The sequence below is a fragment of the Gopherus flavomarginatus genome, chromosome 1 (assembly GCF_025201925.1).
Source record: "Gopherus flavomarginatus isolate rGopFla2 chromosome 1, rGopFla2.mat.asm, whole genome shotgun sequence".
In the NCBI taxonomy this organism is placed as follows: Eukaryota; Metazoa; Chordata; order Testudines; family Testudinidae; genus Gopherus; species Gopherus flavomarginatus.
In genome coordinates, this window is record NC_066617.1 from 119,039,788 (window position 1) to 119,057,477 (window position 17,690).

A 17,690-nucleotide genomic window follows, 5' to 3' on the forward strand; every position below is an offset into this window, starting at 1 on the left:
TCCCTGAGAAGTGCTGAGCACCTACAACTCCCACTGATTTCAAATGGATGCACCTCAGGCCAAGTGGGATCAGGTTCTCTAGGAGGTGCTGCCAAGAGCAAGGTATTAGATTTGAGCATTGCTGGCTAACCATAGTGGTTTGACAGTCAGCACACAGCAGTGCTGGTCAGAAGAGCCAGGACAGAGGCTAACTCTCAGGGTCTTGTACGTTGCTGTAGTGACAGCTGTCTTCACCAATTCAGGAAATAGGAAGTGAATGATACTTTTAATCTTCTTATGCCACCCACCAAAACTTCCTTTTAGCAGCCAGAGTAAGAACATAATAGCGGCGATACTGGGTCAGACCAAAAGTCCACCTAGCCCAGTATCTTCTGACAGTGGCCAATACCAGGTGCCCCAGAGGGAATGAACAGAACAGGTAATCATCAAGTGATCCATCCTCTGTCGCCCATTCCCAGCTTCTGGCAAATACTGAAGTCTGAGATAAAACCAAAACCACATCTGACTTAGACCAATAAAAAATCGTTTGTCCTTTGAACTTAGGCCAGTAAAAATTCATGGGAGGTAGCCTCTTTCTTTCGTTCCTCTGAAGTCCTTCCCCCCTCTTGGAGGCTTATAGTTGCCAACTACATGACACGGGACCATCCCAATTCCAACTGGTTTGAGCCATACCCTGTAAGACTAACTTTGCAGATCTTTAAAGGGACACTGTCAACTTGAATGGAATTAAAAAAAAAAAAATCAAGGTTCTGGTGCAGCATGCTTTAAACAGGATATATAGAATTAAACAAATATTAGTCAGGTTTTTTTCTATGCTTCCCTCCTGGCTGATTTTTACAAGAATCTTTTCTTTAATTACATGATCTCATATTTGTACACTGCCTCATTCAGTGCCCAGGATAGAACGGCTCTGAGGATGAATCAGGGTGTATTGTATAGGAGATTTTGTCTATAGAGCCCTGCCTCATTTGTTGCAGGAGTTGGAAGGTGTGTAGTGAATGAGGCAGAGGACTGCAAGAAGAAAAAGGATGGTCTCATGGTTAAGGAGGTGAATGCTGCTTGGAGAATTGGATTCTATACCTGCCTCCGCCACAGAGTTCCATCTGATGCTGGGAAAGTCAGAGAAACCAAACCTTTCACAGATGGTCACTAATATTAGCTTCCTCATTTTCTGGGTACCCAACCTGAGACTCTGTGGTCTGATTTGCAGAAGTGCTGAGCGCTCCCAGCTGCAGCTGATGTTAATGAGAGCCATGGTTTGAACATATGAAGTGCTATATGACGCAAAGTATTCTGAAAAAGAAAAATCAAATCCTAGGTGTCTCATACTGGTCACACAAAATTAGTGGAAACTTTTGACTTTAATTCTCTGTGCCTCAGCTTCCCATCTGTAAAATGCAGATAATAATACCTCCTCTCACAGCAGCGCAGTGAATGTGAATTCACTAGTGTTTGTGAAGACACTCAGATACTATAGTGATGAGTGGCGCAGAGCGGGGTTTGAATGGTGTGCAGTAAATAAGGCCAGGGGGCCACACACTGAACACTGAGGAAAAAATAAAATATTGAATAGCTGCTCTTTAAGGGAGCACCATCCATCGTGCACTGAATGAGGCAGGGATCCTGTGGGAAAAAGCATATGAGATCATGTAATTAAAGACTGTATCATAATGCATATGCACAGGAAACACATTAAGGTTGCCTGAGTAATCTTCTTTCTGGCATTTCTTAACTTTTAAGCGCGTGACTTTGCAACCTTAATAATGTTCTTTTAACATTGTTTTTGAGCTGTAATATAATATACACATAAGACTGACTGCCCAGCACTGAAATGTAGCCATCTCTAGCATGAAATGCAGCATCTGTTTAACAGTGTCAATGTATAACAACATTTTAGAATAGGAAGTGAGGAATGTGCCATCTAAATAAAAGTACAGGGGCAATCTAGGGCAGTACATATAATTACACAAATTGCAATTCAACCAGGACATCCAGGTTAGCATTGCTATTCTTGTGAAAGTTGCTGTGGAATCTGTAATGACTTACTGTAATGCAACAATCCTGGTATCAAAGAACACAAACACAAATTCATAATGGGCCTTAATTATTCAAGAGGGTTTAGAGATTGACAGCTCAATTTGAGAAATGATTTTTGTACTTTTGATTCTCTTAGTTGGTCAGCATTCTATGGATACGGCAGCTTCTGCGGTCTGGTCTGAGCCTCAGAGACTGGGTCAATGAACTGACACTGACTGCTACTAGAGTCATCATTAATCCAAATAAGAGTCCTAGCCATTCATAATGTGCTTAGCAGGGGAATAAAGCCCCAATCTGGGAACAGATAGTGTGTGGGCAGGCTGCTGCATCCATATGGAGTCCCAACAACTTCCGTGGCACTCCATATGGGTTCAGCAGTTGGCCCAGGCATGTCAGTTTCAGGACTGAGGCCTAAATTCACCATTAAACTGGAACAAGGAAGGAGATGAGAGATGAGCTTCTTTCTTTAACTTCAGCACTGTGCATCCATTTCTGGCCTAAGTGCTCTGGCAGCCCCCAAAGCAAAATGTAAAACAAATCATAGAGGAAACAAACTGAACTACAAAGCCACATCATCTGGTAGGGTGCACTGACTTATTTTAAAGGGATACTGCCAGGGACTGTACTTTTCGCCCAATTCTAAAGTGTATTTTTAAAACACCTTTCCAACATTTAATATGAATAGAAATATCTGAAGATTTTTTAAAAAATAAGTCAATGACCTTTTTTTTTTTTTAAATGTAAACATTCCCTTGGAGTGCTGGAAAGCCAAACACAACAGAACTGTGCCGTGCATGAGCACCACATGAAGCAAAACTGACTATAAACAGAAAATGACAATCCTCAGTCTAGTGTGACTGTCCAAGCTGAGAGAAATTCAAAAAGTCAACGACCATAAATTGTGAAAAGTAAATTAGTTTTTTAGTTTTAATAATTTGAGATTATTTGCAGCATAAGGATTTTATTTTTTAAATGACAGTGTCCCTTTAAATGAATAAAGGCTTCTGCTTTTTTTCTTTTTAGCCATCATTAGTGATTTTGAGGGGACTACTGTCTCCAAGGAGGCATTGATTAGGATAAGAAGAAGGGGAAGGTATCATGGAGATAGCATTAGACAGGGATAAGGATCTATTAAGTGTAACTCAGCATCAACCCTTTTACAGCTCCTACTGTATATGCACATAAGGATACGGAGCATAAATTATGGGCATGTCTGGAAAGAGCCTTCCTTCTGAACATTTTCTTTAAAAGTCCCAGTATAAGATAAACTCCAGAGAGACTGATACAGCAAATGAAGCACAGGGCTCCAAGGAAGGCCTGCCACATGAAAATTACCACAGACAATTTGGAAAGCAAGCTGGGGCCAGTAAAAGAAAATGCCTGTATTCCATTACTTGAACGTAGGTGGGTATTTTTTGTCCAAAAAGCTAGTGCATCAGGGTGGACTGGAATTATTCCCAGCAGCTGGACAGACAGAGATTACTGTGTGGTGCACTGATGGCCAGGGTGGAAGTCTTGGGGAAAGGCAGGAGGAGGAAATGACAGTTAAAACCAAGTAAACTGCTCCTAGAGGGTCTGATCCAAAGCCCCTTGCAGTCAATGGAAAGAGTGCCATTAACTGCAATAGGCTTTGGATCAGGACCAGAATGTGTGTACATGGAAGTCACTCCTTTCCATTCCGGGGAGTTGATCCTGATGCTCTCCCTACCTACACTTTGGGCTTACACTCTCAGTGAGAAATGAGGGCCAGAGAAGAGAAGATGAGCCAGCACTTGTGTTGGTTCTACCTACAGAGTGCTGATTGCTTGGGCTAGATCGACGAAGTCTAAATTTCGTGACTAAACTAGATTTCGTGAGGAAACTGCTACAATGAGGGCTAAAATAAAGAAATGGATTTTAATGGTCAAGGCTGGCAAACTACAGACAAGTAGAATTTACAATCCTAAACTAATGCCATCTATTAAGGGAGGCAGGCAGTGGCACCTAGGCAAGAAAGGAAAATTGTTGTGTTGGGGGGATGATTCTAATCCCTAAATCCAATAAAAATAGAGTAAATCACTCTAATACATGTTTTTAAGGGTCTTAAATAACATAAAAGAGAATTAATATAATCGGAAGCTTCCATATGGACAGTTGGATGATGCAGAGTGGGTCTCAGGGGAATAGAGATCTGGATTTGTTGTATTTCCTAACCTGCAATACAACAAAGTCAGTCAGAAGAAGTATCCCTTATCCATCAGTAAGTGTTTCTGACATCTCTATTGGGAGCATTTTGCTCTCTTTAGGACATCAGAACACTCCACTTTCTTTGGAAGAAGAAAGGGGAACCTCAGGAGCTGACTTTTGAGAGCATTGGGTTGATTTATTCCCCCAGACTGGAGGTAGTTCCTAAAGTTTGCTGTTTCTTGTTTTTGATTCCCATTTCCACCCCCCCCCCATTCACTTTATGCTGACTTCTTTATCCTAGTGGAACGTGGAGGGAGAGTATGTTTTTGGGAAGCCAGACAACAAAATGGGCTTCATCACCAACAGGGAAGGTGGCTGAGATTTAGGGGTTAAAAAATTAAATTTAGAAACAGAATTCAGTAGTGTACAACCCTAAAGGAGAAGGATTTCGCTGTTGTGGGAAAAAACCCTCATAAATAGTTTGTGGACTGCGACAGGCTCTCCTCTCTTTGAGCTGGAAAAGGGGTTCTGCTATAGCCAATCAATTATGTGCAAGGTTTATTTCTTCTTGTTGTTTGTGAGCCAAGGTTGGGAGAAAGAGGTGAAGGGAAGGTTGGGGAGGGGTGTCAGCAGGGTTAGTCTCAGTAAGAGGTTCTGCTATACATACCACCCAGGTGCAAGTCGATGAGGTCACTGTAATAAGACTCTCCCCAATAGTCTACAACAAGGAATTGGTGAAGAGAGAGTTATTGGATCAGATATCCACCCCTAGCCCCGCCAAATCAAAGCAATATACATGAGAGAGAAAGACACACACACACACACATGAAAGAAAGAGACACATACACAAGGTGAGAGAAAGAGACAAAGAAACAACAAGAAATCATGCAGCTGTATTATACATATACTGGAGGAGATGGGGAGACAGAATAACAATTCCCAGCAGGCAGGCAGGCATTGGGCTTCCAGAGGGAGGAGGCATGAGGGCTGTACAGAGACACTTCACCTTGTTCAGTCTGTAGTAGTTCCTGACACCGACCTGCTCCCTGTTCTTTCTAAGAAAGGAAGAGCTATGCTTGTAGTTTCCAGGCTGAAATATGTGTCCTAAGGAAGCACCATAATTTCTAAGGGAAACTGCAGGAGAGGTGTAAGGATTGATTTCTTGGGGGTGATGGTGAGACAAGACTGAGTGTACAGCACATGAGTGGAGGGCACTGGGTGCTGGCATAACTGAGGAATCCATGAGTGTGTGCACTGGGAAGACAAGTGTATATTTCTGCCAATATGAAACGTGTGCTGGGGAAGGAGAATGTTGGTGTGGGTAAGTGGTAGGTGCTGGGGAGGGAAAGAGCTTGTGTGGTTGTACAGTTGTGTGATAATGGACACAGTGTGTATTTGCACACCTCCTAGAGAAGGGCTAGCCAGCCATTCTGGTATTACACTGTGGTTCTTTGGGCAAGAGGCACATGGGGGCAGTTCTTTCTGTTTGGCTGAGTACACTATTTCCCAAAGCACATGGTTTAGCTCATGAAGACCAGAGACTCTTGGCAAACCTTGGTGATCTGAGAGCTGCAGGCATATTTTCCTTAACTTTTAAAATTGGCTGCCCAAGATCTCTTTAAAGCATGAGAAGAAACATCCAAGGTGACAGAGCCCTCATTACTCACTTAGTTTAATAATTAGCCAACAGAGTGGAAAATAAATACTAGAGACCAAAGCCAAAAATGTGTCCCACCAGACCAATGCCCTTTTTAAAAAAAACAAAATTTTGATGATAAATTAATCAGTCCCATACAGAACACCATTTTCCATGGGGCATTTGAGGGAAGTGGAGAATTAAACTTTCTTTGAGACTGCGAGAAAGAGGCAAAGATGCAAAAAAGATTTCAGAAGACTGAACTCCTGAACACACCAAACTTTTCACTGGAGATGGAGACCACATTTCAGAATGTTCAAAGATGTCTTTTCTACGCCTTGAATTTAGTCTGTGCAACCACCAATGGGAGAGATTGTTAAAGACAGACAGAGAGACTAATAAGGAAATGAAGTAGCCATGGAGAGGTGGGGGTGGGAGCGGTTATGGACTATGAACTAAGAATACAAAAAATAAATGTAGGAATAAATATTCAACTTTCAACATGGTAAGAAATTAACAGTGGGGTGCTCCAAGTTGTGTACTAGAACTGGTGAAGTTTATGTATTTATCAATGATTTTGAAAAGAAGGTGAACAGTGAGGTGGAAACATTTGCAGCTAAAATTATTTGGACTTTAGTCAAAACTAAAGTAGACCAAGGAACTTCAAAGGGACCTAACCAAGTTAGATGATTGGATAACAGTATGATACATGAAATTCAGTGCTGACAGATATCAGATAATGCAAGCTGGAATAAATGATTTGAAAAAAATCATACACATTGCTGGGTTCTAAATTAATGTAACCTCTCAGGAAGAGAGCTGGACATTACTGTGAACAGTTCAATGACGATATCTGCTCAGTGGCAGTTGTTAACATTGTTTGAGTTAAGATGTATATAGAATGGATGGAAAATAGAAGTGAAACTATTTTAATGCCATGATATAAACAAATCATAAATCCTCCCCTACAATGCTGTTTTTAGTTCTTGTCACCCCATGTCAGAAAAGATATTACAGATATAGAATGGGCCCAGAAGTGGGTGATGAGAACGATAAAAGGCAGGGAGAGACTCCCATTGGAGGAAAGATGTAAAATGTTTTCGTTTAGAGAAGAAATGAATACGAGGGGACTTGACAGAGATAATGCGCGGTGCAGAGACGATCAGGTGCTCTTGTCTATTCTGTTTCAGAATACAAGGAAAAAAGGAGTCAATTAAAAGAAATGTGAAAGGCAGCAAATTTAAAACTGAGAAAGGCAATGTTTTTACACAATACTTAATTAGCTGGTGGAGGTCATGGCCACAAACTATATAAATGCACCAAACCTAGCTGATTAACAATGGAAACTCTGAGGAATAAATGGAAACTGTCCATATGTCAAATATTGTCATCAAGAAGCGGTTAATCATTTTGTCCACTTTACTTGCATATTTCCTCCTACCATTTGTTTGGTAGACTCTGTTCCTTCCTTTGTCTGTGCAGCAACTTGCACCTTGTAAGAGCTACTTGAAATTATTATTATTAATAATAATATAAACCTTTACGTTTTATGTCAAAAGTCAACCAGCAATGAAAGTTAGGAAGAAATCTGCTCTACGGACAGGTAATTATACAGTTGTACATTACAGAGAGTCTAATACCTTTCCCTGAAGCATCTGGTGCCAGCTACTCTTCAAGAAAGGATGCTAGACCAGATGGACTATTGGTCTGATCCCGTACAGTAATTCCTATGTACCTCAGCCCTCTGTGTCAGCCAGGTGTGTAAAAAAAAAGATTTATTTCTCCCACCTTAAGCATGGCCAGGGCACTCGTTCCCTCTGTATAAACTTGGGAAATAGGGAGAGACCACCTTCAGGCAGGGGCGGCTCCAGGCACCAGTGCAGCAAGCGCACGCCTGAGGCGGCAAGCTGCGAGGGGCAGCCTGCCGGTCGCTGTGAGGGCGGCAGTCAGGCAGCCTTCAGCAGCATGCCTGCAGGAGGGCTGCTGGTCCCGCGGCTTTGGGAGTAATTCGGCGGCGTGTACGCCGAAGGCGCGGGACCGGCAGATCACCCGCAGAAATGCTGCCGAATCCACGTGACCAGTGGACTGCCTGCAGGCGCGCCGCCGAAGGCTGCCTGACTGCCCTGCTTGGGGTGGCAAAAAACAGAGCCACCCCTGTCTTCAGGTATCATACAAGCACTGTACACGTTCATCTCCTTTTGACCTCCTTTGCTTATAGGATTTCACTAAAGGAAGTGCTAACATGGTTGACCAAGGACAAAAAGGAAGGATTGAAAGCCATAAAGTACAGTGGAGTTTGCAGCGATTTCACACATAGTGATCACTGTTGAGTTGGTATCTGAGGCAATGCAGTGGTCTGCTTCAGGGAAAAGGGTAGGAGACGTATGCAGATTTCCTGGATGATCCATGGATGGAGGAGACAAAAGTTGCTAACACTACTGAGGGAGGGCTAAAGTAAGGATTTTAAAAGGAGGGGAAACACGGTGGCTCCAGTGTGAAGATAAGTAAAATGCCCCCACTGGGCTGGCTGAGGAAGTGGGGGACACAGGTCACATTCTAGCCTGTGTTTCAGCCAGCGGGAGTTGGATTTAGACTTTTTTGGAATAAAGCATTCCCTGTTTATCCTCTGCAAGGCTTGGAAGAGTTCAGGCTGCAGAGTCCCTTATGACGGGCTGAAGCTTCTGTAAACATAACTTGTACAACCTTTTGGTGGAAATGTGGTGCTGTCACGGGCTCAGAGCATCTCCCAGAGATTTGCTGGAGCAGGAGATTCTCGCAGTCGCAACAAGACAGATGCATGTTCTCATATTCCTGTTTTTTAAAAAATGCTCACCAACACACCAGCCCTTGCAGGGCTAGCTTTAGGTTCTGTCAGGCTCAATGACAAGTAAAATATGCAAGGCCGCAATTCAGCTCTCCCTCTGCCCCCCAAACTGGATACCCACAGCCCCCACACCGTCACTGCCTGCCTGGCTAGACATTCCCTAGATTGTGGAGAAGCACACGCTTCCATTTGTAAGGCTCCTCAGCCTCTGGTGATGCTCCTTACATGGATGTCCTCAGCAGGTGAATGAGGAAGAAGGGTTTCAAGGTGACAGAGGAACAAGCTAAAAAACTAACCAAAGACAGGAGAGAGAGAGTGGAATTAATTGTGCAGTACTAGAGGGCCTGGGGTCTGCAAGTGGTACCATGTCTGAATGCATAGAGAGAGAGGTGCCACTGCAGATGTATTATTGCATCAGATTATTCTGTGAACTGACATATCATAGAAATCAATCAGAACAAAAAAAACACTGAGGTGATCAAGCCTGTGCTCCAATGCTGACCGCGTGATTGCAGCACAACCCCTTTGTTTGGATAAGGCACTGTTAATCGCCCAGCCTCTATACGCACTTTCCTCTGCAGCGGGTGGGTGAGTGTCACTTGTCAAGATTATCTGGGTCTCTCTCACTTCATTTCCCAGCTATCGCAGGGGGCTCGATTACTGGTGCATCTTGGTCCCTCATATTCTCTTCCTATGGCACATAGTCATTTAGTACCCTGTAGATCTCAATTCCTTTGATTTAATTTCAGTTGTTGGGTTCAGTGTGTGGGTGCTGGGTGATGTTGGTGACCTGTGATATCCAGGTCAGACTAAATAACCTAGTGGTCCCTTCTGGCCTTAAATTCTAGGATTCTGACTTTCAGAAAGCCAAGCTGAGGGTTAAATACAACCAAGTGAGATGGCTGAGTAGTAACCAATGAAAACCACACCAGACCTCCCTCCCAAGGAACCTTTATCACCCAGTCCAGTGCAATCCTTACAGAGACAGTAGCTGCTCTTCCATCCAAGCAACACACTGTTCCGTCTTTCGAACAGATGTCCCATTATTACCACTCATAATCTCTGACCTCTGCAGTATGGTGCACACATCTGGGCCTGCCAGCCGCACATGCCCTGCATTTGCCTGTGGGGGCATTGGCTCCTGGCCCAATAATTGTATCATTTGGGATTGTTTTTTTTTCTGGATTATGATAGCATATGGGGAAGTTGTAGGGGTAGAAAACTGCTACTTGGAACCAGTGTTTTTCTGCTCAGATATTTTTCCAGCCTCGCTCAGCACTCATTGTATTTAGTCACAAAAGGGATGTAGCACATTCCATTAACAGCATGACATTCTGAAACCTTTTGGTACATGCATTTTTGCTCCATACAGCTCGGGTGAGAGGTTATTGGTGTCTGGGCTGCGCAGTGAGAAGGTACTTGCTGGGACAGTTCTGTGATGGTCTCTTGTGTGGACACTAACTTTGATGATCCAATACAATGCAGGAAAAACAGATGTCATTTCACAGTGATTTTCTTATCCTGCCAACTGGGCTCTCCTTGCTGGGTAACCTAAGTGAATTCCAGCTGGGTAACCCCTGTGCAATTTCTCTATGATGTAATTAATATTCCACTTTTGTTCCACCACCAAATAATAATAGAAACACCTAGCTTTTATACAATAGCTTTCAATGAATAGTGGGTAGGCATTTCCTGAGCCCAGAGCAAAGACAGCTGCTCTGGGGACTTCTCCCATGAGAGAAGCCCCAGAGTTAGAAGAACTTCAGGGATAACAGGGCCTCAAAATTCTGCTGGGAAAAGGGGAATTAATTCATGATCTGAGCCCAGCTTAAACTATTCCACTTTCAGTTCAGAGAGGACCCCCTCACCCTAAACTACAAATTGTTACGAACTACTGTATGGGCATTTAGTCAGCAAACATTAAAAAAAAAAAAAAAAAAAACATTTTAAGGTACCTGCTTCTCCTCTAAGGGCCTTCTCCACTGCAACCCCCCTTTCCTCCAGCTGCCTCTGCTTCTCTTCTACCTGCTCCAGCTGCCGTTGGATGATCTGTTCAGGAAGGGAAGGGAGGAACACTATTATCAGGAACTGTTCCAGTACTCCAAATTATCCAGCCCAGAATGATGGCTCTCCAGTCTCCCAGCAATTCCAAAAAGCTGCTCCCCATGCAATGCTTCCGAAGTAGGTGTCTAATCAGGAGAGAGATGTGTGCTTTGCCCTAGTTTTGCAAGCAATCCCATGATGTTCCATTTTCTGTCTAAGACTCCCAACCCCCAAGACAAGAGGTGGTGCTGTTTGGTTAGGTGGGCCCTTTTCTCAGTGAGAGAGCACAACTGGCCAATAAGTTTCATATAACTCCCACCACCACCTAGAAAGGACACCCACCACCCATTCCAAAGGTGCCTCTGACAATAAAACGTCCATCTGGTACACGTATTGCAGCAAAATCCCACTGTAACATCCGTGGCTTATACAATCATCAGTGGCATAGCTGCATCGCATGTTATTCCGGGAGATCTGTTATTCCATTCGATTAACAATGGCTATTGCTCAATGATAGTAGCTCTGACTATGCAGGTGTTTCCTTGCTCTGCACTATCATGAAAGCTTTGAGCAACTCCTGGCACATTTGTGATGAGGCACCCAACATGATGGAACAGCAGCAATCTTGTTGAAATACAAGAAAGTAATCAATAAAATCTGGCTAAACAGCCTTCTCTTGCACATCCTGATGAGTGTCAGGATAACATGGTTTTCCTGGATGGCAGAGTGTATTTCCTGTCAGGGCAAAAAGATACTACCAGAGGTACTACCTGCGCTCTGTGTAACCTCTTTAGTTCCTCCTGCTTGGCTTGTCGCCGGGCAGCTTTCTGCACTCGCCTGGTCAGTTTGGCGTTCAGCTCCTCCTCAGTGTAGGCTCTCTGCAGAAAGGAAAACAAGAGCAGATTTCACATACCACGAACAAGAGCACGGGGGAAAGAAGACTCTTCTCTTTCCATTAACCTCACAAGTGATGTGATCCTTCATTCCCACAACTTTGTCAAAGAGTCAAGCTGTTTCATCTGCACAGGTGTTCACAGAGCAGCAAGTGACAGTGTCAGGATCAATACAGCATGAAGGAGTGTATAGCTCAACTGCAAAGCTGTGATTTTATACAGCATCCCAGTCCTGGCTTTAGCTGGTATATAGAATCTTAGACCCAGTCTAAGCACAAAAATTGCACCCATTTAACTAATTGGTACAACCCTTTTGTTTGGACACTCTGAAATCAATTTAAAAGTGTCTACGTATGGAGGCTGCACTGACTTAATTTAGAAAAAGGCTAAGGGCTTGTCTACAAGGGAAAGTCGTACTGATATAATTATACTGTTTTAGAGTCACACCTTCGCTTATATCAGTATCTCCCACACATGGTCATTCTTATTCCAGTGTAAGAGTGCCTTTTTCAGTTTATCTAATGTTGCTTTGGAAGGGTTTTAAGCTAAATGGAAAAAAGCCACTCTTTATTTGGCATATAGGTCCACATAGAGGAGTTATACTGATATATCAGTTTTATAGCTGGTAAAACTTCTCTGTGTAGACAAGTCCTTAGTTAAATCACTGTAATTTCTGTGTGCATAGACAAAACCTACACGTAAAGGAGGAGGGAAGGGACTGTCATAACCACCACCATCATAGCTAGCCAGTGAAAAAAGAAACTACAAGAAATCATGTCAAGGAAAGGCTATAGCTACAGGGGAAAGAAGGTTCTTTTTCAGAAAAGTTAACTCAGTCGAGTTAGCTTAACCTGACAGGAAAGCCCTCTTAATACCAGGATAGACACAGTTTAATATCTTTTCAGTCATTATGTTAGACTTGTATCACCTGCGTTGTAGCCTAGGTGGGCACAAACTTATGTGACTTTAAAGATGTTAACAGGGCCTCACAATTATGTCAAGCTAACCTGACAGAGCTCACTTGATTGAAAAAAGCACCTTTCCTCCTCATATACATAGATTCAAAGTTTAAGGGACAACCGGAAAGAGGCAACTGCCTCTTCATAATCAAACCCAGTTGTGGACAGAGATGCCGCTCAGTTTAACGGACAAAATGTTGGGAAAGGGAGACCTGAATTTCTTTTTTCTAAATCTAGTTAACATCACTATTCTTTTGCAAGTCCCAACTGAGCAGCCCATCGTTGTAAGATTGGCCTTGGCAACCAGTATCCGGGATAGTTTAGTGTGATCTTCAGTGGAGTTTTAAAGCCAAAGGGCAGCAGCTCTATCCCAAGCTTTTGACACGGGATTACATGGAGGCACCATCATATCTGCCAAGGGAAAGGAGTTAATGCGTTGCTTCTTCATTCTTCTGCACATAATGCTACTCCCGTTAGAAAGCAAAATACCTGAGGGGTGTGGGTTTCAGATCCCACCAGACACTCCTGTGACACAGGCGAGGTTTGGGGGCAGGGATGGAGTGTAGGAAACAGAGATACTCCCATTCTGCAAAAACTAATGCAACAACCTGGGACAGTTTCATTCTGATTTCATGGTTTCTCCAAGTGTGTTTTGAAAGACCCTGGAAACTAACACAGGACCATTTATTCTTTTTCAAATGGGGAGGGTTGTTTTTTTAAACACACACGTACAGTACACTTAACAAATCAGCCTGCTTTGAAGCTAAGGGTTCTTAATGCATCTGCAACACCAAACTGTCCTATAGATTGATTAAAAGTCCCCCTTTTGGACCTCTGAGGTTCACTGATCATTGCATGCAGCCTAACGAGTCAGAAAGGTTTGGGGTTTGTCTCATTTTCTGTAGATGATCTCGAGGAAGATTCCGTTGCCAACGTTTGCTAACATCTCACTCATGCAGAGTCAGGGGTTGTGGTGTTAGTGCAGATGTGGTGGGAGGGCTGGGAGCAAGGTATGGATATGATGGGTTAATAAATGGGCATGCATGCAACAATGGCCAGCAATGGAGACACTACCTTTGACGAGTATGATCTCTTGAATGCCAGGGCGTGTGGTACATAAATCGACTTTAAAATGGGAATGGTAACGGGAAAAAAATAAAAACACACAAAATGGAGCAAAATCAGTTCAACATTGAAAACAAATGCACAGTAACACAAACAAAGCTGTTTTTAAATGCAACATAAAATTGTACAAATGGTGAACCTGGCACAGCCTGATTACGCACAATGGAAAATCTCTACTCAGAAATCCATTTACCAGCACTCTCCTGAAGGCAATTCCAGCTGAGGAGCCTCTTTGGAAAACCAGTCATCCAGGAGATCCCCTTTTCTGTTCTGGCAATAAGTATATGTAGATATGTGGATAAACAAAATTTTGGTTCAAGCTTTGGAAAAATGGTTTGGGTTGGTTCTGTTTTGATCTGAACCAACTCAGCCAATCATATATGGCGTCTTAAAAAAAAATCCACACGCATATGATTGAGCTCTTTTAGAAAGAAAGATTTGGCTTGTGAGAACCCTAGATTCACCCAGTCCACTCGATGTTTCTTGCCAGGAACACAAAACTTTCAACGGATCTATCCAAAAATAAGACTGACAGATATGTAGCTGGGAACCCCAATCAGAGATGAGGATCCACTGAGGTAGTTATACGTCTGTACAGCACCTAAGACAGCAGTCCATTATATATATTAATGAATCTCTTGGTGAAGAAGCCCTTTCAGATATCTCATTATACTGCTCTCTATACAGTCTGTTATCTTGTCCATCGGTTTTGCCTTTGTCACAAAGCCTAAAGCCTGCATCCTGGTGGGACTCACTCTGGTGTCTGCTTGTTCAACGTTCAGAGCGGCAGCAAGATCACATGCTGACTCACTCGCATTCCCCCTCATCTACTTTCTGCTCCACCACCTTTTTTCTCAGAAGTTCTGGTGCTTTTATGGCTTTGATCTGGCCTTTGCTTACTAATTAAAAATAAGCTCTGAGTTCCACCACCATGGCCTCGCTCATTGCTTTGTAACCTGCAGGAACATTACCTGGGGCTCTGAGTGTGTTGTGTCTCACAAGCTAATGGAGGCTCTTACTTTCTACCTGAATGGGACTCCTCCAAGAGTGCTGAAATGGAGATACTCTTCACTAAGCCAGTACTGACTCAGAGTGCTGCATGGTGTTGGAAGCGTTCTGCTGCAGCAGTGGCTCAGTAAGGAGCTGTGCTACAAGTCAGTAATAGCTGAACACTCTGCTCTGGCCCCTCCGTCTTGTAATTTCAACTCAATTAAAAAAAAAAAAAGTTACTTTACTGATTCAAGAGTGGCATGCTAAGGCTATGTCCAAGCAGCAGCTGGGAGACAGACATGTTAGCTGTGCTCGAGGTAGACAAGCACACACTACCATTGCTCAAACTCGCACACTAAAAATAGCAGTGTGGTTGCAGCAGCACAGGCGACAGTTCAGGCTAGACGGGACAGCCTAGGGGCTTAGGTGGGACTGTTCTTGAGCCACTGGCCTGAGCCACCACAGCCACGCTTCTATTTTGTGTGCTAACTCAAGCAGAGCTAGTGTGCGTCTGTCTACCTGTGCTGCGAAGCATGAGGCCAGCTGCTGCGCAGATGTACCCTTAGCTCCATTACCCCCTTAAGGAGAAATGATTGTACTGCCCAGTGTTCCTAGGTGAAGTGAATTTCCATTGTGCGATGAGGTACAGAGCGCACTGTAACACGCCCTGGGCAAAGCACCAGCATCCAGCATTTTTGCAGAATATGCATTTAATTAAAACAATCATGAATGGAAAGCTGAGAAACAATCTGAACAGGTATGCAAATTTTAATATTCAGCGAACTATCTGCAGCAGGAGACATGTATCTCTGATCACCGCCCCACATTCTGTACATTCTCTCTCTCTCTCTCTCACACATGCACACACACCTATTAGCGTACACCCCACAGGGAACTACACGAACATTCTTTACAGGAAGTGTTTGTTGAAAGGCAACACACCAAGCCACACAAAGTTAATTCACTGCTGATTGCTAATGCTAGGATGGGCAGGCTAAATGGGCCAAGCCCTCTGGGAAGCAAGTTCAACACAACAACCACAAAAGCAACATCAGCTGGATTTTAACTTTGAAAGGGTTCAGATAAAAGTTATGTGGCATGAAGGAAGCCTCTTTTTCCCCATAATGGAGGAAATAAGCAGTTGACATGGGCTGTAATTAAAAGGCACAAACTCAATAGTCAGTGCTGCCCTTTTGCCAGCCACATCCTGGATGCAATTCCTTCTGCAGCGAGACTTGCCAGGGTGTGGTGTAAATGTTTTACACCCCTAGACACAGTTGTTATGAACCAAAAGGCTGACGTGTCTGTGGTCTGTTCCCTCTGGATGAGTGCACACGCTCCCAATTACTGTTCCTGGAAAGCAAAGGCGGGCTCTGAGCAAAGAAGAGATCCTTAAGTGTGACGCAGCCACAGCAAATGGAGAAAATGAGACAAGAAAACCATACCCTGGAAATCTTGCTGCTTATGTAAAATAGCTGAGAAAATTTAAAAGGAAGAACAATATTTTGCTGGGTATCAGGAAGAATTCCAGGCCATCTATAACATCCCCAGGCCGTGGAATACTTAGTGGCCAGCATCTCTTTTGCAAAAGCCAATCTATATCAAAGTTGCTCAGCATGGAGGTGCCAGAGAAAAGGAGTGAGTATTTAGAGCACCTCCAACTTTGAGAACATACATGGTGCTTATTGAAGTCCTGCTGCCAAAAGTTCACAAGCTGGACAGGAATGACAGCATCACAGCTCTTATCTGAACCCGCACATACTGCATCTCTTTCTGCTTCTCCAGGTACCTCCTCCTTCTGCATCTCAGATGCAATGCGGAACTTGTCATGAAACACCTCGAGGGCAAGCAAAGAAGGAAGAGAAGAAAGGGGTCCAATATAAAGAACAGTTCCCAGAGTAAAACCCTCCTCTCAGAGAAGGTGACTACATATATATATAAACCGGGGAGGGAAGCTTAAAGAGGTTTAACTAAGTGAGGACGAGTTCCATTCACTTTAGTACAGCAATCCCTCTGCTTGCCATGTTTATGAGAATTTTTGTTAGTTGCTCAAACTACATTTTATCTTATCATAGTTAAAAATACAAGTGGAAATTATCTTCTGCTGTATTTCCACTTGCACTGCTCCACAACCTCCTCAATCAGCTGAGACCTTCAAAAGCTGAACCAGACATCTGCCCTAACCTGGCATTTGCCATTGATTTCTCCAGGCTTGGTGAAAGGTGGGGGGAGCTGCTCACCATTAGAGTGGAGAGTGATACTGTCCTCTGAGGCTCCTTTTGTTCATGAGATGGAGGTGGATGATCCCATCCCAGATGCTAGGTACAAATTCCAACGGCTAGCTTCTCCAGTCACCATGGCAACAATTACATTTTTAGCACAGTAGCGGGATCACAGTTAGCACAGGTATGTCTCCTCAAACTGGAAATTACACCTCCAGCATGAAGTGCTGACATACCCTGGGAGCCAGGTACAAGGGGAGAAAGTGGGGACCAGAGAGAACTCACTTCTCTCTTTCCAGTGCATGCTTGAGCGGAGGATCATGGTACTGTGGGTGAGAAGGCCGTACCCAATCATCACACCTCAAACCTGCAGAGCACATCCAGGAACCCCTCTGATAGCTGCGGGTTTCTCTCCACTTCAGCATCCACTGTAATTTTTTTAAATCTTTCACTTGTTCTGTTTTTACTTTATTTTTTCCCCTGATCAAATGAAACTATGAAAACATGGCCACCCACTTCATTATGTGATGAATACACTAGATAGAGAGAAATAAAAAGCAGTGGCCCCTCAGTTCCTGCCAGGTCTCTTGCTCATAGGTATACCCTGATCCCAGCAAAATGACAGGTTTCTTTTTTCCGGTGTTTGTGGGGGCCAGCAGAAGCTCCTTCCACTTTCTCTTTACTTTTCTACTTCCCTTAGAGCCCCATTTCACTGTGTAGTTGCATTTGGCTGGGGAGGGGTCAATGTGGCTCGCTCCAGAACTCTACAGCACTAGCCAGAGGAGGCTGCTCATG

General features: G+C 43.6%; 1 protein-coding gene across 1 annotated transcript in view; it reads right to left on the reverse strand.

Moving 5' to 3' along the window:
• Positions 1-17,690, reverse strand: part of MICAL3 (microtubule associated monooxygenase, calponin and LIM domain containing 3) — a 171,057-nt gene that overhangs the window by 21,777 nt on the left and 131,590 nt on the right. Inside the window, exons 36-38 of the mRNA XM_050920677.1 lie at positions 11,477-11,584; positions 10,619-10,712; positions 4,871-4,921 (exon numbers count right to left, since the gene is read on the reverse strand). Coding sequence (XP_050776634.1) covers positions 4,871-4,921; positions 10,619-10,712; positions 11,477-11,584 — 253 coding nt within the window. The remainder of the gene's footprint in view (positions 1-4,870; positions 4,922-10,618; positions 10,713-11,476; positions 11,585-17,690) is intronic.